The sequence below is a fragment of the Alosa alosa genome, chromosome 3, assembly GCF_017589495.1.
Source record: "Alosa alosa isolate M-15738 ecotype Scorff River chromosome 3, AALO_Geno_1.1, whole genome shotgun sequence".
In the NCBI taxonomy this organism is placed as follows: Eukaryota; Metazoa; Chordata; class Actinopteri; order Clupeiformes; family Clupeidae; genus Alosa; species Alosa alosa.
The window spans coordinates 16,742,174-16,764,741 of NC_063191.1; the positions used below are offsets into that span (position 1 = coordinate 16,742,174).

Genomic DNA, 22,568 nt, shown 5'->3' on the forward strand with positions numbered 1-22,568 from the left:
GTGCGTGTGTGTGTGCGCGTGGTGGGGGCACTTCCTATTGTTACACATAACCCCGAGACTGGTGCTGTCTTTGGAAAAAAAAACTGCCTGACCCCCCCACCACCTCTTGTGCTCTCTCACCCCAAACACACCCTCGACAGTGACGCAGCTCTCGGCCACTGGCCCTCAGGAGGTGCTCTGTCACTCCACATGATCACATGAACACACACACACACACACACATTTCCCCCCCCTCTCTTTCACACACACACACACACACACATGGGAGCACACACGCACACTGAGGGAGTTTAAAGTACAACCGGGAGCCCGAGCACAGAGCCTGTGTGACAAAGAAACAGTCGGCCGCGCTGCTTGCCTTGCCTTGCTGGCCGCCCTCCAGAGCTCATTACAGAAACTTAGTTGCATACCAACAAAGAAGAAACCCTCCAGTGGTCCCGGGGCCACGGCCACCGCCGCTCCGCTTCAAGGTAGTTCTTGACCGCTCAGTCAGCACGAGGGACAACAGAGAGGAAGATTGGAGCACAAAGGCCCAAACAAAAAGTGGGAAAGTGGACAAAAGAAAAACAAAACAAAACAATAGTTGGTAGTCTTTTGTGTTTTTTGGAGCAGAACAAGACCCCCAGAGACAGATAAATAAGGAAGGAGCAAAAGACATTTTTTTTTTCTTCGACTGTCCATTTTTTAACATTTATTTCGAACACTTCAGCGTGTCAAAGTGCGCAGGGCTCGTCCGGGAGTTAAAAATAACTTTATTGTGGCGGATCATGTTTTGGTAGGAGGGATCGGTTTGCCCTGACGGGACGGCCTGACGGACAGCAGATGAGGCAGGGTGGCTTTCCTGGGCTGGGGAGAGGACTGGCGTGCTCTGAGCTCTCGGCTCTCTCTCTCTCTCTCTCTCTGTGCTCATCTCTCTCTCTCACTCCACATACTCACACACAAACACACACACACACACAGACTCGCATACACACACTCTTTCTCTCTCTCTCTCTCTCTCTCTCTCTCTCTCTTTCACACACACACCCACACACACACCCACACACACACACACACACACAGACACACACACACACACACATTCGACCCACAGTCCCCAATCCCTGGCGTCTCCCTCTGTGTCTCTCCCCCGCTCCAGATGATGCGTTGGATATAGCCGGCTGGCGCCCCATGAGTGATATGAGTAAGGCACTGGAAGACATCCACAGCTCTGACAGCCTCGGCGAGAAAGCGGCCATCTTTCGCAGCGGGAAGGCGAACACCAGCGGCTTCACCAGCCCTGCCCTCATCCCCCTGAGAGCCCCCTTCCTAACGCCACATGCCCCGCACAGCCGGACCACCACGCTCCACAAGGGGGACAGGTACGCGACCGCCTCTCCGCTCGCTCGCTCTCTCCTCTCGCTTTATCTCTCCCCCTCTCTCTCTCTCTATTTTGCTGTCTCATTCTTGGTGCCCCTGCCCCTGCTAAAACTGGGAATCAAATCACACAGATGCTTTTGACTTTGTTTCATTCGCTTGCGACTGATTAAATGCTCGTTCGTGACAAGTGGAAGCCGCGCACTAACAACTGGTAATGTGAGTATGAGTGCATATTCTTTCGGAAGCGTCTGTTAGGATGTGTATGCGTGTGTTTGGAGGTGTGTGTGTGTGTGTGTGTGTGTTTGTTTCTGTGTGTGTGCAAGAGAGAGAGCGAGAAAGATTGTGTGTTTGAGTGTGTGTGAATGTTTGACTGTGGTCTATGAGCTGCGCACCCAGCCGTGCACCGGTGTCTATCAGTGCTGATACTGTAAGTCACTTTTTAAAAGTTAATCTTTAACATATGTGATCAGCCAGGGCATACAGTGTGCCCTCACGGGCTAAGAATAGTGCAGCCTTTGTATTCCTCTGCAGCCTGGGCAGAGAGGGTCCAGTTGAAAAATGGCAATAGACTTTGTACCTGTAAACACTTGTGGTGAGCACACAATTGTCCCCAAGTGCTTTCTACACAAAATCTGACAGCCGATAGAAAGAATTGAGCGCAAATCAAGCACCTGTTACTTTCCTGGGCGTAATGAGTAACTTAGTAACTGCGTGTGTGTGTACAGAACAGTTAAGATATGTCAGAGTGGAACAGAAGCTGGCATTCAACGCGTATAAGCACTGTAAAAAAAAAGCCAATTTTTTTCTCACAGGACACTGGCCAATGTTCCAACATTTTTGTTATGGCCTCACCCTCGCCTGAGCAGAGTGTTCAAAACACAAAAGGTTGCTTTCTCAGCCTGCGTTTTGATTTTAGCGGATTAAGCGGACACGCTTCTTTGCGTTTGTGGGATAAACAACATAACAGCCATCATGGCCGCCTGGTATCCTCAGAAGGTCTCATCCACCCCACCCCTTACCCCCACCCTGCACTACACTGCCCTACCCTATCCTACCCCGCCTTCCCCCAAAAGCCCAGATAAACAAAGCAGGCGCACAAGTGCACCCCATTCTTTATTTACGGGGGTTGTTGTGTACAGATAAAGTGATGACAAATCAAAGAAGGCACTCATGCAGGCTTGCACACTGGTGTAGCAGGTGTGAGGACAGTGAAGAAGTGCGTACGCGTGTGTGTTTGCCTGTTTGTCTGTGCGCGTGTGTGTGTGTGCACAAGTGTATGTGTGTGTTTGCGTGTGCGCATATGTTAGAGCATGTTTCCAGTTTTTTCTCTTTGCTTTTCTCTGTATATGTTCGTATGTGTGTGTCTGCGTGTGTATGTACGCTTGTGTGGTGTACACGGGTTAGTGTTTGGGTTCATGTGCGTGTCTTTGTGCGTATGTGCGTGCACATGTGTGTGCTGTGTATATTGTGTGTGTATGTTCCTATGTGTGTGTGTGTATGTGTGTGTGTCTGTGTGTCTGGCTGATGTTTTTGGGCTGGAGAGGGTTCAGTGATTAAAGTGCCCTTTAGTGAGACCCTTGAGTGCTGAGCTTGGAGGCTCTAGTCATGCACGTCTTTATTTATCTTTCTCATCAAATATGTTGCGCTCTGTCTCTCCCTCCCTCCTTCCCTCATCCCTCCCTCTTTCTCTGTCCGTCTTTCTGTCCTTCTGGCTCGCTTGCTTCTCTCTCACCCTCTACCTCTCCTTGCTTGGGTGTGTCATCTGTTTGGTCAACGAGGAAGTGCAGTGTCACAACACACACACACACACACACACACACACACACACACACAAAAACACAAACAAACACAAACAAACACACAAGCACTTACATAGATAGAACAACACCTACACTCAACTCTACCACTTACATATTCCCTCTTATGTTCAGTTTCCACACACACACACACACACACACACACACAAATATACAAAGCAAAGTGAGTACCACAAATGTGCTGGTTCTCGTACTGACTGGATAAGAGAGGGGGATATGTGATGTTCTCGTACTGACTGGATAAGAGAGGGGGATATGTGATGTTCTCGTACTGACTGGATAAGAGAGGGGGATACGTGATGTTCCAAGTGCACGTCCCTTCCCTTCCCAGTAGACCTTGTGCTGCGGGGTTAACATGGTTAACTGTGTCACGCTGCCAGCAACAGAGACAATTACCCATTCATCTGGAGCAGCAGCATGACATCACCTCAGTCTGTCTCTCCTCAGCAGACACACAAACACACACACACACACACACACACACACACACACACACACAAACACACACACTTGTACATACACACACACACACACTTGTACACATGCGCACACACACACACACACACACACACACACACACACACACACACACACACACACACACACACACACACACGCACAGTCTTTAGCTCAAACGCTGTCGTCAGACTCTCATTTTGCCCCTCTTCCTGCTTGTGTGCCCCTTCTGCAGGAGAAGTGGAGAGGGAGACGACACACTGGCGAGCCCCGTGCCAAACCCTTTCCCCGAGCTCTTCAACTCCACCGTCTCCTCGCTGGTGTCCGAGTGCCTGCTCCCCTGGACCAAAAGCAGCTCAACTCAGGTGAGACACGCTGCTGCTGCTGCCGCTGTTGCTGCTGCTGTTGCTACTGCTGCTATTGCATGTCTTGAAGAAGCTGGTCTGACTTTGAAACACATTTATTTTATTGTATTTATCCTTTGTTTAACAAGGGTACTCACATTAAGACAGTGGTGAGCCCTGGACATGCACACACACACACACACACACACACACACACACACACACACACATACACATCCAAAGTTACTGGTGTAGGCCCTGCTCCTACTTTTGCGTGTAGCAAACACGCATTTACACATCAAAGTACGGTGGTACGATTTCTTACTTAAAACTACGCAATAATGAGCAGACATCAAACTTCTCCGTGAATTAGAATCTCCCGCAAATCTATTTTATGTGTGAAATACAGAGAGAAAGTGACAAGTAAGAATTACAGACAGAGCATAGTGGCCTCTTTTATGCTATTTACTCTCCAGGCAACGGTGGGTTAAATGAAAGACTTGATGAGGTGAGCTTAACAAGTGTTAACTCGCAAGATTCGAGTTCTCACAGCTGCCGTTTTGCTAAACTAAAAAATCTCTCTTTTCTCTCTTTATCACACGACCACCCCCCTCTTCGGAGGACAACTTTATTTTTAATAGAGAAATACACCTGTGGTGTACTGCTAAATGAATTACATTCAAATTTGATTTCACTTAACACCTATTTTAGTGAGAAGATATCTGCAAACAGGGGAGGGGTAGCATACATAGGTCTGCTCTGGTGTGAGACAGACACAAAAAATCTCCTCTGAGTGCGATGGTGAATTCACCTAGGTCTAATAGTTTGATGTTGTGTTGGAAAGTTATTACTTGTTCACCAGTTATTTCAGTTACAGTTTTTTACAATTGTTTACACACGTTTTCAAAACTCCACACACAAAACCCACAATTGCTCACACAAAATGCAACATGCCTCAAATCTCCAGCAAAATGACACACAACATTCAAAATGTCAAAAACACATCTTTAAAGCAAACATTCGCCTCACATTACAAACACTTTTGTCATAATATGACATTTTGGATACATCATGTACATACTGTTGCTCAAAACCTAAAGCTCTTCTGTCTTAGGCTTTCTATATGTATATCCATACAAGAGTGAAAGTTGCGGTATCAACAAAGAGAAGTTGAAATACACAGTAAAAAGGCAAGCAATATTGAAACCAAAAATAGTGATTTTTCCCAAATAGTTTGCTGTTGCGAATACAGTATTTTACAGCAAACAAGAAAAAAAGCAAAGAAGAATACAGTGACCACCAGATGTACATGGAGTTTTGAAAGCACTGATTTTTTTTTTTTTCCAAAGATAAGTGTGTGTGTGTGTGTGTGTGTGTGTGTGTGTGTGTGTGTGTGGGGGGGGGGGATTGTGTACAGTGTATTCATAGGCCTATAGACCCTTTCAACTGCAGAAACAAACAATTCTACAGTAAGCGTTCCTAAGGCATTTCTGGAGGCACAGAAAAATGTATTGAGCTAATGGTACTGTAACATGGGGACAAACAAAAATATAGTAAAAAGACAAATTTTACATACATAAAGTCAACTTTTTGTAGAACATTACTGTAAGCTAAAGTCCGATTACTGTAATTTTCAAAGTATCTGCATTGGTTCTGAATATTTCAACCGGAAATCCTCTAGGAGCAGAATGAAAGCGTCCATACCTATAGAGAGTATATCTATTCATAGACCTATACTAAGGCAATGATTGGATGGTGTTCAGTAAAGTAAAGAGTGTTTACACATGTGAAGAGAAAGAGTGAAGCACTGGTGATTTAGTGTGGCATTTTGATGGGTTGTGTTTGAAGAACGAAATCAAGTTACTTCCTGTTAGATTTTTGTGTGTTAGGTAGAAAATTGTGTGTGGTGTTTTGCAAAATGTGTTTTAGTCAATTGAAAACTGAGTCAAACACTGAGAATTAGTGTATGGTTTTGCAGATTTGGTGTCGGGTTATGATGTTTGGAGGACATGTTTAGAAAATTGTGTGACAAGCAAAGATTTAGTGTGTAAGCAGCTGAAAAAAACTGTAACATATATTTTCATGTGTCACTGGTTGTTAAAGTTTTCATAACTAAAAGGCGCTCAGGGAGCACAGACCTCTCCATGGCCAAATGCAGCCTAGGGGACCTAGGCTAAATATTTTGAGCTGCTCAGGGATGAGTGTTCAATTTGTTTTTTTTCTGTGGAGCTTCTAGATAATTGTTCTTGATTAGTTGCGCAAAAACAAACGAGAACAAATAATAGGCTTGGCTTTCAGACGGAGATCGCGAACCTATCACTTTAGTTTGGATAATGTAATCATTACAGCCTCACAGATGGCAGAAAGCCACCGCTATCTGAGTGCATGCATGGCATGCGCAAGTGAAATTCTTTAAAACCAATCAGTAATTTGCATTAGTCAGCAGGTAATAATTGAACATTGAATGTATTTATTTTATGAAAAAAACAAACAAAACATGTAGGCTATTGTGAGTTAAGGGATAGCCTGCACACTGACAACAGCAGATGTCCATAAGCCTCTACTGTAGCCTATATTCAGGTGAATTAATATGTTGGTGTAACATGAGGGATAGATGTATTACTTTATAAAAGAAATATCTAATAATAATGGATTGAAAAGAGGTAATAATAGACCATACATGATAATTGTATTTTTTGTGTTTTGTTGTGTTTGAACCCTCCTCTGCCTCCTACCTCTGGAGCAAGTCCACTGTTGAGTTGTGAAGAATGCAAATAGACACCAGACATTTCTGAACCAGTTATGGCAGTATGCAAATGAGGAAGGAATGCACGCAGGAAAGCGCCGTGTCAGCAAGGGCCCGCAAGAGACCCCCCCCCCCCCACACACACACACACACACACACACACACACATATACACACACACATGCACATGCAAACACGTGTGATCCAGATAAGTGTGCTCCAATGCAAATATGATCTCGCTTCTCCTTTTTTTTAATATTCTTTACTATGATGCTGTGCAGTATTCTGACCTCTTCATTAAGGCGGCATGCGCATGCTAATTTGGACGGCGAGAGGCGAAACTCACCCGACAACTTCCAAGAAAGACAAAAAAAAGCATAATGATAGGCAAGAGGAAGAGAAAAAGAGAGACACGCATTCTGTGCTCTGGGCTGTGATGTGGAGGTGTAGTGTTGCACACTGGACCGCTCTGGCTGTGTACAGCAGGCATGTGTGTGTCTGTGTGTGTGTCTGTTGTGTGTGTCTGTGTGTATGTGTCTGTGTGCGTGTGTGTGTGTGTGTGTGTGTTTGTGTGTGCGTGTCTGTGTGTGTCTGTGTGTATGTGTGTGTGTGTGTGTGTGTGTGTGTATGTGTGTGTGTGTGTGTGTGTGTGTGTGTGTGTGTGTGTGTGAGGGCGGGAGGTGGTTGGGCGGCGAGGAGCACTGGCTCTGGATCGGATTACACTCCTCAGTATAGCCCAGCACCAATTCTATCAGGGCTAGCATGGCGCTGCGCGAGCAGCCAATAACTCTTTAGTGCCCGCTTATATAACCACTGATGCGGCCTCCTCTCCTCTCCACCCCACTCAGCCAGAATCCTAACCTGCAGATCTGGAGCCCTGATTGAGCTACGATGGGGGGGTTTTTTCAGCTATCAGCTTGCTAACAGTCACTAGAGTGGGTTGAAGTGTTTGTGTTAAAAGAGGGTGTAAGCTGGACATGTTAAAAAAGGCCCCGGATTTCGAGTTGTCGGATTTTGGAGGATCTGCTGAAACAAGCAATTTCAGCGATTACAGATGAACTCTTGGCGAAACAAACAAAAAAAAACCAAACAGAACAAAAAAGAAATGACACGACCTGCCAAAGTTGTTTCGCAGGACGGCTTCCCGCCCCTCGGCTGTTGAGTCGGGCGACCGACACGCTTTGGCTATTGGCTGAGGTGCCGGTCGCTTGCCAGCAGGGTGCTTATTACTATCACTAATCACTCCATGTCTGCGATTGTCTGCAAAGGCCAGTTCGCAGCCCTGACTCATTTCTGCAAATTATAGTGCTCAGTGCTAAGCAGGAGCAATATCAGCAGCATTATCCACCAATTCAGCTCTCTAATGAATGTCTTCATCACACTCCTTCTCTTCCTCATCCCTAATCGGGAACAAGAGCCAGTGATTGTGTGCTTCCTTGGCCTCTGCTTAATCAGATTATTTGTTCCTTTTTGTATCGGCTGATCAGGTGGATCTTTTGTCCTTTTTTTATTGTGCTTGATTATCTCTCTTTTTTTCTTCTTCATGTGTTTGCGCCGTGTCTCTGGTCGCAAATGAGCGCTTGTTACCTGACTCCCATGCTTGACCTGGGTCTCACAGTGGTACATTAGGGAGCGATTTCAATCCGCTAATGCCTGTCGTGCATTGTTCCAAAGAGGGCTGGGGATTAGCATGGATTTGCCATTATTTTTGGATGGTCAGAGGGTTCGGTACTTAAGGGGGGAGACAGGCACCTCAGTAACCCCCCCCCCCTCCACCCACCCACCCACCACCACCACCACTACCACCACCACCATCACTCCCCATCCCCACCCGAAAATCAAATCAAAGCCCTTCATTGCGCGGTGCTCCTTGTTAGTCCCAGTCTGAATGAGGTCTTCACTCTGGCCACCTGATGAGGGCTGTGTTTGCCCTCTGTGGTGACCGTCTTTCTCCTCACCCTTTGAGAGGCAACAATGGCAGGGACAATGGGGGAATATGTCCGAGTGACCAGCTGTTTGTCCGTCAACGCTCCGCTGAGCCGCCGGAGGGGTCAAGATCCAGTCCATCGCAGCTCTCCAGGGAAAGATGACATCACCCACCCCCAACCCCTGCTGGCACCCCACCCCTCCACACACCACACCACACACCCCACCCCTCCACACCACACACCACACCACCAGCTCTCTTTCTCTCACACTCTCACTCTCAATAGATGCAGTGGCTGGCTGAGTGGGCTGAAAGTGCTGTATCATGGGGACCCCCCGAAGGCCTCTCTGCTCCCTCGGCCTGCCTTTGTTACGATGCCTCTCTCCCAAGCTCTCTCTCTCTGTCTCTCTCTCTCTCTCTCTGTCTCTCCATCTCTCTTTGTCTCTCTCTCTCTCTCTGTCTCTCTCTTGGGCGTCCATGAGGAGAGGGTCAGTGCAGAGTGAAAGATAGGCCACTCACGTCGCCTGTCAATCCTGAGGGTGTGTGATTAAGCACTTTCAGATATAACCTCCGGAGTATATGAGGAGGTTTGTCAAACGGAGGTCCTACCCTTCGGATGATTCAGATATGATGCTAACCTGCGGACCTAATACTGACCTTATACGGACGTATGTGTGAACGACATACACGCACATTACAGAATCTCCGTGTGGTTGTCGAGTGAGGGGTGGGGGCTTGTAGAGTTCACAAGATGCGAGAATTGACGCAGAATATATGCGGCCGCTGCCTGTCACAGCTGCTTTTTGTTTACAAATTGACCTAGCCTACAGTATTTGTATGTGTGCTTCAAATAAACACATTTATCTGTTTTCAACGTTATGTACCAGAATTAGCTATAGAACCCCAAATCTGGTTTGCGTTGGAGAGAGAGAGCATGCACAAACTTTATGGTAGGCTACCAGACAATTCAGTAGGCTAACTCAAGACTTCAAGATCATACAACGTTTTTAAGCAACAAACAAAATACTAACATTAATAACAGTGAAGTTGTTCGTTTTTTCATGGTTTATTTTTTCCAAAAGCATCCTCTCCCCATGTGTCGCATTTACGTAAGGAGCTTGGAACAAAGTTGGGTTTTCTTCGTTTTCATTTTCTCTAGGCATATATGCTCAGCAAATATCAGCGAGCTCAGCAGGTCATGAAGGCTATCAATGAACAGAAAACCGTGTTGGCTAACAATTTATTAAATACTCCTGTTATTGTCGCTGTAGGCTACTGCCTTTTCAGCGCCTTCTGCTTATGATGATTCAGTCTTCTGAATTCGTTTGTCCTTGCCATGCAGTTGTAGGCTAGCGTGTCTCTAACGTTCCCTTCAGGTGTTCTATCAAAATGTTGTATGCCCTCATGGACAGTAGCTCCGTGATGTCTGCATCTTTCCAGGTCGGGAGATTTTCTGGACAGCACTATGCCACTCCATCATAACACGGGCATTTAAGTCAGATCTAACCACATGGACGCCATCGAAAAAACGTCACCAACACGCCCTCTCACTAGGTGTGAATTTTTAACCGCATGTTCTACTCCTCGTTCAGACACAGCACATTTACATAATGTCCGGAGGAAATACTAGGGGAGTAGTATAAACACCGGGTAAATTCGGACTTCCATATGACCGGGTTATGTCGTTCAGATATACGGCCCCACCGTTTAACATCGGCAGAACCTCCGGTCTTACACGTATGTCTGAAAGCGCTTATTGTGTGTGTGTGTGTGTGTGTGTGTGTGTGTGTGTGTGTGTGTGTGTGTGTCTGTTTGTTTGTGTCTGTGGGTCCGTGTGTCTGTGTGTCTAAATATACCACCACCACCCTGTTGCACCAGCCTACTGTCGTTCTTACAACATATTTAAATTCTGGCTGATATTTGCTCTGTCGTCCCATATTGTCTGACAGCAGCTGCCCTGATCAGTTTGAGTGAGTGGCCTGGGTGTTTGTTATTTTCCGTAGGCTCCCTGGCTTAGACTAAGGCTCAGTGTTTGATTGGGAGTCGCCTGAAGGGCCTGGTCCCTATTGGCACATCATTGTTTTATGTGGGCTTTCATAGCTGTTTTGGCCGTGAGAAAGCACTTTGCCCCCCCCCCCCCAGCCCCTTCTCAGCCAAACCCCGACGTGTCATGGTACATTTGCATGAGAAAAGAGCTGAGTCATGATTGCCACAGACCCCTGGGTGTCTTCCCATGTGCCCCAGCCCCTCCGATTCACACGTAAGCCCCTATGCTGTTCCCCAGCCCTTGCTTGTGATCCTCTTTCACACTCCAGTACATCTGTCAGAATTCAACTTGATGGATCTCCCGCACCGCCACCCCTCGTATAAAAAATATGGCCCATATTACCACCACATTATTCATGAAAGCCAGCCGAATCAGTCTGCTTGGATGGTCAGAGTGGTACCGTTAACTCTGGGAACGCACGGATGGAGATGGCTTGATGTCTTATTTTCGTCAAAGCAGCGATCGGAGAAGGGCATTACTCATGAAGAATTGATGGCCTTTTAAAGAGACTTCATGAATAGGGAAGTGCGGTTCTCACTGTGAGCAGACTGAACATGACACAGTGCCTAATGAGGGAAACAGCGCAAGTCATTTAAAGCTGTTTTATAAGCTCCAGCTGCATCTCACCCCCCCTCATATAGGGCTCAGCATACTGCAGTCAAAGAGCCGAGAGACAGAGAGAGAGAGAGAGACAGAGAAGAGCAAGAGAGAGAGAGAGAAAGAGAGAGAGGGATGAAACAAACAGAAAACATGGGAGAATAGACAGCATTACAGACAGATAGGCGGATTGATATACAGATAGGCAGATACAGAAACAGAGAGAGAAGATAAAGTGTGAGCATGCATGCCAATTGCCAAAGATTATGTATTATTTTTAACAGTCGTGAGTGCTGGGTCTCAGCATGTTCTGTTGCACTTCAAGGACTGAAGGTTATCCATCCTCCTTGGAACCCATTTGGAACAGGCTGCAATGTTTCAAGGAAACAGAGCGGGTATTCTTAACCCACATGTTATCTCATCCCTCTGTCCTCTGTCCTCCATCTCTCTTCATTGACAAAGCTAAAAAATACTTTTAAGGACAACCGCACAATTGTGCTTTGGTTTGGTTTATGTTCTTGTCAAATTTTTAGTTTGGCAAACCGTAAGGTGTCAGAAATGGATAATTACCAATTTTACATGAGTTGTGTAAGACCTGGGATAAGTGAATCAGTGTTAGTTCTTTTCCTCTTCCTCCCTCTCTCTCTCTCTCTCTCTCTCTCACTGTGCCATATCACCGGCACTTATGTGACTACCTTGTGAAATAGAATACTAGTGCACTTTGGAGCATGACCTGAAGTCAGATCCCTTTGCTCAGGGAGCCTTCCACCGGCGTGTGCCTTCCACACAAAGCCTTTAGCTGTTGCCTCCACTCGCATGCAAAGCCCTGTGAAAATGGCAGTTATCTCACGTAGGCCTGGCCTATCCAATCCCCAGTGGCAAATGGCACCGGCATCATGTTCTGCCATAAAAACGAATTGTCACAAAACGTTTCATGCCAAGTAGTTACTTTTATTGTGTTTCCGCATGGAATATGCTGTCTCTTTGTTTGTAGAAGGTTGTGAGGAAAAACAAAGAAAAGTTTTAGAGGTTACCAGAAGACAGTATACAGTGTGGTCTCAAGACAGTCAAGAGACTGTCATGGGGTTTGTGATATCATACATCAAGTACATCATTTAGTGAATGTATACATAATGTAAACTTCATTTAAACTCTGCCCTTGGTTGTGAAAGTACATCTACCAAAGTGCTCAAACAAAATCACTCTATCCGAACCACTCAATGACCCTGTGAAGACAATAAAAGTAGCAGACATCTGACAGACTCTGATAAACCCTCAGACACCAGGTTGCACTTTAGACTGCATGTAGATTTCTTAGCCACACGCTCAGGGGACCTTCGGTTGGGACACATCAAGACAGCCAGAGGCCAGGGCAGAATAGCAGAGCAATCACATCTCTCTCTCTCTCCTGTGTGTGTGTGTCTGTGTGTGTCTGTGTGTGTGTGTGTGTGTGTGTGTGTGTGCGTGTGTGTGTGTGTGTGTGTGTGTGTGTGTGTGTGTGTGTGTGTGTGTGTGTGTGTGTGCGTGCGTGTGTCGCGTGTGTGTGTGTGTGTGTGTGTGTGTGTGCGTGTGTGTGTGTGTGTGTGTGTGTGTGCGTGCCGCAGACTGGCCAGCCGGCACTCAGACGGGGCCGGTGTTCGGTTCAGCCATCTGACTCATCAGGAATGTCTGCACCAGTGCGAGGCTATCGCTGTTCCAGCACCGGGAACTTCTACCTCTCTCTCACACACACACACACACACACACACACACACACACACAGTCACACACATGATAGATGATCTCATAATTGTCGCTCCTTGCAATCTATGCCGTCTCTCTCTCTCTCTCTCTATCTCTCGTGCTGCCGTTCATTAGGGTATGGCCTAGTTTTGGAAGCACGGCATTTCTGTAAGTGGTTTAGCACAGATTAGTCCACCGTGCAGTGAGTGTTAGTTTAGGTGTTTGTTGCTGTTGCTGCCATTTTTGCTTTTTCTTCTTCTTATGCTTGTCAGGAATTTGTTGCCCATGTTAAATTCCCCTGTTGTGGTTTATTGTCCGTTGCTTTATGGGTCGTGAGGGCTAGAAAAAAAGTCAAAACAGGAGAGAGCAGTTTGCACTAAGTTTGAATCAGATGTGACAGTATGGGATGCTTACTTGCTCAGCTCCAATCAGAAAGAGCAAGTGTTAATGTATATATAAGTATATCTATTTATACTTGCTCAGCTCCAGTTAGAAAGAGCAAGTGTTACAGTAATGTTGCTGCTTTGTTTGGGAAAGTGTATGGACAAATTGAACTCAATACAGTTTATGTAATGTAGTGTATTGATTAGATGTATGTACGTAATGTAGTGTATTGATTAGATGTATGTACGTAATGTAGTGTATTGATTAGATGTAGACGTGTCTTGTGTTCATGCAGCTTTCTTTTTCTTTCGGTCTGTGTGTGTGTGCGTGTGACCGTGTGTGTGTACATATTACCAGTGCAGACTTCAACGAGTGGTGTGTACATGTTGCTCTTGTTGCCACTGGTGTGGTGTGGTGTGTGTGTGTGCGTGCGTGCGTGTGTGTGTGTGTGTACATGTGTGTGTACGTGTTACCAGTGCAGACTTCAGTGAGTGGTGTGTACGTGCGGCTCCTCTTGTTGCTGGTGTTTTTTGGGGCGTGGCTGGCGTGGTGAGGTCTGTGTGGGGGGTCTCGGCCAGTCCAGGCCCTCCTCCTGACGGTCAAGGCCAGTGTGTCTGGCTCCGGCTCTGTTGTTGAACGTTTGGAGACTCTCTTATCAATGCGCCTCCATTATTTCAAATTAATTTTACGCTCTCGCTGCCTGATAAGTGTCAGCGTCTGCCTGTCTATGGCTCTGCTCTCACCAGACGATGTGCTCCGACTCTCCAGAGACATGCCTGTGGGCTTCGCTCTCCATCTCCCTCAGTCTGTCTCTTCCTTTCTTTCTATCATTCTCTATCTCTCTCCCTCTCTCCCTTTCTCTCTCTTTTCCAGACTCATCCTCTCTCTCCCTCTCTCTCTCTCTCTCTCTCTCTCTCTGCCTCACCACAGAGGTAGGACCGCCTGGCCACAACTCCTGCCAGGCCTCTCAAGTGGCAGGCAGTAGATGGAGCACCATGTGGCGCAACCCGTCTTGTCAACCCCTCTCGTCGTTGCATATTTCCGAGCAGATTCGAGGCACTATTCCGTCAGCTGTTGGTCTGCTCGGTGCTAACAGAGATGGCAGTGGGCCGGGGGGTGGCGGTTGGTAGGGGGTGGGGGGGCTTCCTCAGGCCCGGTGCCCAGGCCCCAGCCCAGCCTCTTCTGCAGCAAGCGGGCAGGCAGTCACGACGGAGCACGACGCGGAGGGGCCCACGGATGCAGGTGGGTGTGTATGTGTATGTGTATGTGTGTGTGTGTGTGTGTGTGTGTGTGTGTGTGTGTGTGTGTGTGTGTGTGTGTGTGTGTGTGTGTGTGTGTGTGGCAGCGTGTGTGTGTGTGTGTGTGTGTGTGTGGTAGAGGCGCTGGAGGGGCCTGAGCCCACCGTCTTGATGCGACGGCTTTGACAGAAACTCCTTTCACCGCAAATGAAAAGAATAATAAATGAAAGGAATAAGTGAGAAACTACTGCAGAAGATCTGAGAGAGAGAGGAGAGAGATAGAGAGTGTGAGAGAGAGAGAGAGAGAGAGCAGGAAGAAGAAGGGCCTTTCCTCATGCTTTGTCCCTGTGGTTTACATTGCTGGAAGGAAACCAACTCTAAAGATATACACTAACTACAGTATTTATGCCTTCATTCTGTATGTTCCACATAGGCCTGGGATGTGCTTGGTATGTTGCATATTCTTGGTGTGCTGGAACTTTCTTTCACAAGTCTGTCAAATCAGAGAGTGTAACTCTATAAACTCTGTGGACATCACAATAGAATTCATTCATTAGAATCCAGCAGACACTGCCTTCCATGGACAGAATATATCATCAGCCACGGCACACTGCACACGCTCAGTTCTTTCCTCACACACACAGAGTCACACACACACACATTGCCTTAGTTGCAAAAAAGCCTTGAGTTTGCAGCTGGTTTGTAACACACAAAAGGCTGTAAGATGATCCCAATCAAAACCTGACAGAAATGTAGCATCTTCAATCATCACTCAGGCAAATCTACTTTCACTCTTAAAGAATAGTCTCTTGTTTCCTCCAACACACTGGACAAAAAGCACACATCAGTTATTAAAGGTGGGATGAATTGACTAGCAATAGTCTTGTAGTGATGTCATAGTTATTCATATTTCTGTCATAAAAACTGTCTTATTGAATAAAAATGTTTTATTGAATTGATCTTTGTTTACCTTGGGTAACTTAAATAGACCTTACTAGTTAATCTAATGGAGCATGCATGTCTGAGATGTTCTGTCTCTGCAGAAGCCTTTCATTTAGCTAGAGCCTCTTCATGATTCATATTTTATTAATTTCCTAGATGACTGCTGTACTTGCGTAATGGCAAGGCTTTTGAACTTTGACCTGCATTGCTAGTTTGTCAGTATGGAGATGTTCAGAAGCACATACTGTTGTATTTTGCCAGGTCTGTCAGCCAATTGAATTGAAAACGGAACAGTAACGTTACCCTTTATAGTCCAGCATGTTGTCACATAGTGGCTGATGGAGTTCTGGTTTCCCCTCAGTGGGGACCTATATAGTGTTGCACCTTTTTCAAGAGGAAAGAAAAGAACAGGGATGTACTGTGATGTCCACAGGCTCATTCAGCAGTACTGACCTCTTCTTTGTTTTCATTTCCTAGAAACTCTCAAACTAAATCTTGCATCGCCCCTGGGTATTTGCAGGTGTTTCAAGGCATTACTATTTTGGTTTACAAGTGAAAGACTTCCCACTCCTCTTTTTTACTTTTGCGACTTTTGCATTACTGTAATGTAATACCCTGAATTCATTCCCAAAAGATGATTAAATGTTCACTTGTGTAAGAAAAATGATATAAATGGGCTCTTGCAAGACACTTTCCCACCCTCTGTGGTGAGTGGGGAGTTGTGTGTGTGTGTGTGTGTGTGTGTGTGTGTGTGTGTGTGTGTGTGTGTGTGTGTGTGTGTGTGTGTGTGTTCAGAGGGGTGTGAGAGTCTGCTCTGGCATGGGATCGACTCCGCTGCCGGGATGCTCTGCTCGGCAGTGTGCTTCGCACATTGTCCTCTGATTTTTACGAGGCCAGCCCTTTTCAGCGCGCACACAAAGGCAGATGTTGGGGACGACTACAGCCGTGGTCGTGTGGGAACCTTGAGCAGTGCCGAGCTATTTTCAACTTCCTGATTCACACAGAGCACTTTCCCAACCTTCCATGCCCCTCCCCCAGCCTCTGAAGCTGCCCAATAAGCCCATTATTCTTTTAAAAGCAGTTCTTTTTCTGGTTAAACCCCATCTTTCCCCTCTTTTTTGGTTCACAAGACAGATGTTTAATTAGTAGAGGGATCATCAGTTTCAGTTGACTTGCCCAATTGACTACATTTAATTTGTCTGAACAACATGAACTACATTAAAAAGCATGCAACATCACTGAAATGCATTATCATGATGGTGGGAACAATCTTTGGATGTTATGATTTTTTAGTAAGTGATTAGATTTGAAACTAACTCTATGTACAGTTTGAAAGTATGTGCTCTAAAAATGTCAGTTCCCCAGAGGGTGAAATTGCAGACTCAGGGTGTAATTTGTCCAGCAGAACTCTGTTAATATCACGGCAACACAAACAGATACATTATGTATTGCATCTTATCCTCCAAAAGGCCTGAGTGCTTCATATCATAGAATGACATCAAATAGGTTCTCAACACCAGCCCTGTTTCCATTGTGAAAAAGATTCATGTTTTGCTGCTAAAAAAAAAACAAAGTTACATCCCAATGACCTTCACTGTTCTAACTTTACCCCTGAGTTGAGCTATTTTATCAGGGTTTTTTTTATTAGAATGAAGTGGTTTTCTTTTGGGAAAAAAACATTTAGAATTGCCAAGGACAAAGGAGGAGTTTGTGTGTAGAGCAAAGGACCTGTCTGTGTTTGAGTTTTCCACTCCTCTTATGCTTAGGACATGACTGCAGTGTTCATGTACAGGATTGCCAGCAGCAGAAGCATATCTCACACCGACTAGGAAGCAAGTGCCTTTCTTGCCAAGAGTGGCTATTGTTGCTGAGGGTTAGGTTTATGGAAGAACCAAGAGCATGAACTTTAATGCAAGAAGAGTCACTCTGCCAACCATTACCCCACTCTGTCTTCAAAGGCGGGTAGGAAAGCCATTTTTGTTGTAGTTTCTCCATCTCAATTTTTTTGTTGGGTTCTGTTTGCTTGTCAATGTTGTATAGTTTGTGGCGTAATTGCTTGCTGGCAATTAAGACTCGGGACTGAATTTCATCATGGAAAAAAAAGGCTCCTGAGTTGACATGCCGTGATCCGTGCTGTGCTACATCTTAAGCTGTTGAGTAAATTAATTGGGAAGAATTTTTTAGAGATTAAAAGCAACAGAAAATGCTCTCCCGTGGGCACAGTTGTGCACAGAGCACAATTTTATAAGGACTGCCAGGCACATTCCCTGCTTGCTGTGGAGGTTTATTGAACTTTGTACATTTGTTTTCCGATATGACGGCAACAGATCACAGTCACTGTTGAGTGGGGGACGGGGCTGTAGTACTTGAATGAGCCTAATACTAAAATGTGTGAAAGTAGTTTTTCTTCTTGTAGAACATTTGCATTTTTTCCAGCATGCCTGCAAGACTGGAGAATTGACAGTACATCAGTGTCTTCTTATCCAGTGTCAGCAGATTTGAGAACTCCTCTGCACAGCCTCAGCCAAAAGACACATTATTAAAACAGACAGTGACGGTGGAGAGTTACCAACTCTCTGACAGCTTATAGAAAAAAAATAACAGGCTCATTGGGCTCTTCAGCCAGTGAAACATGGTAGAAATGACATGTGATTGGGGGTCTGGCAAAGGTCATGTGCAACACTTTGCCAGAGACACTTTTGCCATTGTAATCTCACAGTTGACAGTTGACATCATTACTCAGGAGATTGTCACAAAATGTGTGTGTGTGTGCGTGTGCGTGCGTGTGTGTGTGTGTGCATGCGTGCGTGTGTCTGTACGCTTTCCCAACAAGACTCAAAACTCATATCGAATGGAGGGGGGTCACTTGTGCAGCCAGAGAGAGCTGTCGTGTTGGTTGGAGGAGTGAAGTTGTTGCTCTGGAAGGAGGCCTGTATGGCTCAGCAGTAGGGGAGCAGGAGCCTGGACTCAGTGGGTTTTGTGGCTCAGGGTTGCTGGGCTGCTGGGTTGCTAGAGCACCAGGGCCTGGAGGAGGGAGGACACGGTGGGGTGTGGTGGCGGATCTGGGCCGGTCACAGACACACACACACACACACACACACACACACACACACACACACACACACACACACACACACACACACACACACACACACACACACACACACACACACACACACACACACACACACACACACACACACACACACACACAGAGAGTGAGAGAGAGAAGGCCGAGGCCGTTGACTGTGGCACTTGCAGATACAGCCGCAGCTGCGGGAGTAGAGTTCAAGGTGAAACCAGCGCAGACTAATTGCAAAGCCGGTCCCTGCCACGTCCTTGAGATAAAGTCTTTAAGAGCAGCCAGCAGCAGTATAGTAGCCACAGTGTGTGCATGGGAACATGGGCCGAGTGTGTCAAGGTGTATTTATGCGCACAGGGACACATAACCCCAACTCAAATACACACACACACACACACACACACACACACACACACACACACACACGCATTATACAGACACAGTCTCACAAATGCATTCCTGCACACATAAATACACATATGCACAACCTTGTACACACACATACACACACACACACACACACACACACACACACACACACAAACTGCACTGTATGTAGGTCAGGTCTTTAAGGCTTTCATTTCCCTGCATTTCCTCCTTGTACAGGGTAGATCCTGAAAGGGAGTTTAAATATTTGCTAATGTTGATCATGACTTCCTCCTCTCCCGGCCGCCATGAAGGGAGAGACTGTAGGTCACAGTCACCCCTGGTGAATAGTTCATGGCTAATGGTCCCACTCGCTCCCGGAGACCTCTCAGCTGCATTTAAAAAGCTCTTTTTACCCCCCCCCTGTCAAAACGACAGCAATCACATCTGGATGCTAGTGTTGAGCCCTAACAACAAAATCATTTATATGTGCTCAGCAGGATTTGCCAACACTGTAACTTTCTAATGCCCCCCCCCCCCTCAACACACACACACACACACACACAAACCTCTCATCAACATTCCTTGCTGAAAAAAAAACACACCCAAAATTGGTGTCTTTATGATCTGGCATTTGACAGTGTGGAGCCTAATGTATGTAACTGTACAGAGTGGTCTTAACAAGCTGGGCGGGAGGCGGGAGGCAGCCTGAGTGGGAGCTGGGGGCAGCTGAAATAAAAAGCTAGCACATGGAGCCGGCCCACCTGATGAATGTGGGCCATTGTGCTCGCTAATGTAACAAACTACCGGCCCAATGCACTCATTTATCGGGCCAGTATATATGCTTTTCCCCCACCCTCTCTCTCTCTCTCTCTCTCTCTCTCCATCTGCCAGCACTACGAATTTATGCAGTCAATCCAGTGGAAAAATACGATCGGCAGGCCCCCACTTTACATGAAAGTGTCTTAATGCCTGCGTAGTCACTCTTACAGTGTGTAAGGGCACCGTGTGGCTTCTGTGCTGCCTCTGGAGCCGATAGGTAGCATTGGGGGGAAGTGTATTGGAGGAGGTGTAATCGAGGAGGTGTATTGGAGGAGGTGTATTGGAGGGAGGTGTATTTGAGGAGGTGTAATGGAGGGAGGTGTATTGGAGGGAGGTGTACGTATTGGAGGAGGTGTCATGGAAGAGGTGTATTAGAGGAAGTGTATTGGAGGGAGGTGTATTGGAGGAGGTGTATTGGAGGGAGGTGTCATGGAGGAGGTGTATTGGAGGGAGGTGTATTGGAGGAAGGTGTCATGGAGGAGGTGTATTGGAGGGAGGTGTCATGGAGGAGGTGTATTGGAGGAAGTGTATTGGAGGAGGTGTATTCTGTGAATGCCTGTATGTGCTGTTGAATGCTCCACCAAGGATAAGCAGGCAGCGGTGGCTGATAGTTTTTACAGTTGCATGTGCATTTTGTTCTGGGGGGTTGGGATGGTACAGTACAAGGGAAGCCTCCTGCAGATTTTGACCCAAATATGACTGCCTGTCATCCTAAGAAACAGAGTGGCGCAGGGAGATGAAAGCCTTCATCATCATCATCATCTCCTCTATTATGTAACTGGTTTGCAAGCAGGAGTCTGTGATTATAGATGAGGTCTGTGCACCGTGCCACGGCAGGGTCTGATTCTCTACTGCGTCTTTTAAAAAAGGAACCCCCCTTCTCACTCCCCACACACACACACACACACACAGAGACACACACATGCACACCCGCACCCCCTCCATCTGAATGTTTGAAGTCTGTCCTTAGAATTCAGTGCAGAGTTTCACGCAGTGAATACCATGGAGGTCTTATATAGAACTGGAGAGAGTAAGGACGTACCACCTCCATTCATTTCAATGGCCGATGCTAGGCTAGCTACTTCAGCCGAAAATATACTTAACTGGTGAGTGCCATCTTTAAAATGGCATCTGACAGGTGTTCACTCCGGCCACATTTTCACAAACAAGCCAATTAGTTGCCACATTACTAATGGATACAAATGTTGACTGTGGATTGGTGGATGAGCTGACCGTGAACACTCTGGGAGGATCAGCCATCTACGATGACATCATTTGTGGCCATGTGTAATGAGGCACATTCCAAATACAGGACTGGGTTGACGTGTCTTTCTCTTTCTCTCTCTCTCTCTCTCTCTCTCTCTCTCTCTCTCTCTCTCTCTCTCTCTCTCTGTCTCTCTCTCCCTCCATCTCTCTCTCTCTCTCCCTCTCTCTCTGTCTGAAGGTGTCTGTCTGTCTTGCCTCGTCTCAGATTCGTTTTTTAAGAGCGCTAATCAAATATTTGTCAGAGGTGACAGCACAGCAGCAGGACAGACAGGAGCAACAGCACAGATGTTGGGATGGGCCTTGCGAGGGGTGTGGGGGTGACTCTCATGCATTGGATGGCCGCCGCGGTCACCAAGGGCCCTTGTGGGTGACCAGTGATGCCCCCCCCTTATTCAACACACACACACACACACACACACACACACACACACACACACACACACACACACACACACACACACAGCGACGCGGCGTCCACCACACTGAGCAAACGATTCGGGGAATTCTGAAAAGGCCCCGGAATGAGTTCTGGCTCCTCCAGCTTGTGCCTGTGCCTAGCAGCGCTCCCAGCCGACACGCGTGATGAAATCACTCCATTCAAAGAAAATCACTGAAAAACTTAACCTCTGTGTTATGATAAAAACATCAACCGGAGGGAATAGATGTCACAATGAAGATCTGTGTTTTTTTCTTTCGTTCTTTTTTTTTCACATCAGCCCGTTGAAATGGACCTCTATTTAAAAAAAAAAGCCTCTCTTTCACCTCTGGAGTCGGAGCGCAACCCTCCTCAGATTGGCCACGGCCAGTTCTCAGAAAGACACTTCCTTGAAAGGACACAGCTGGACAACTGCCTAGACTAAGGGAACGCTTCGCTTCTTGTCTTTTATAAGATCTCTACAGAACTGGGAGTGAGATGAATGTTTTCGGGTGACTATATTAACAACAAAGCGTCAACATTTTGTGCTGAGGCGTTTGTTTGGTGGAACTTCTCCTGGGTGCTGTGTGTTGGGAAAAATCCTTTGCACCGTATTGGAGCCTTTGTTATCCTCTGTTGTGTCTATATCAGGTGCAGCCAGCTCTTGCAGAGGAGTTTCCTGTTTTTCAGAAAAGCAGTCCTTTGGTTTTTTTGTTGGGTGCCTTGCACAAGCTGCAAGCATTGCTTCCCTATTATCTCTGTCTCTCTCTCCTTGTCCTTCTATCAGTTTCAGTGGCTCTCACCCTCACTCTCTCACCCCCCACCCCTTCTTTCTTTCTTCCTCTCTCTCTCTCTCTCTCTCTCTCTCTCTCTCTCTCTCTCTCTCTCTCTCTCTTCTTTTCTGCCTGTCCTCTCCACACCGACTGATTAAACAGCAGATCGTTTACCTCATTTGGGGATGATGTCATAGCCGGAGGCTCCCATTCGCTGCTGGCTCCTGAAGGGTGCTAACCCCGGCCCAGCTTCAGAGCCATGACC

The 22,568-nt window shown here is 46.5% G+C and overlaps 1 protein-coding gene across 4 annotated transcripts in view; it reads left to right on the forward strand.

Annotated features, from left to right (window-relative positions):
• The window catches only part of grb14 (growth factor receptor-bound protein 14), a 45,608-nt gene that overhangs the window by 6,690 nt on the left and 16,350 nt on the right, over window positions 1-22,568 (forward strand). Inside the window, exons 1-3 of one of the 4 annotated variants that reach the window (XM_048239880.1) lie at window positions 283-470; window positions 1,139-1,361; window positions 3,868-3,997. In XM_048239880.1, coding sequence (XP_048095837.1) covers window positions 1,171-1,361; window positions 3,868-3,997 — 321 coding nt within the window. In that variant the 5' untranslated portion in view covers window positions 283-470; window positions 1,139-1,170. Of the gene's footprint in view, window positions 1-282; window positions 471-985; window positions 1,362-3,867; window positions 3,998-17,253; window positions 17,542-22,568 lie in introns of those variants that run through there. The other 3 variants (XM_048239877.1, XM_048239881.1, XM_048239879.1) reach the window with 3 other exon arrangements.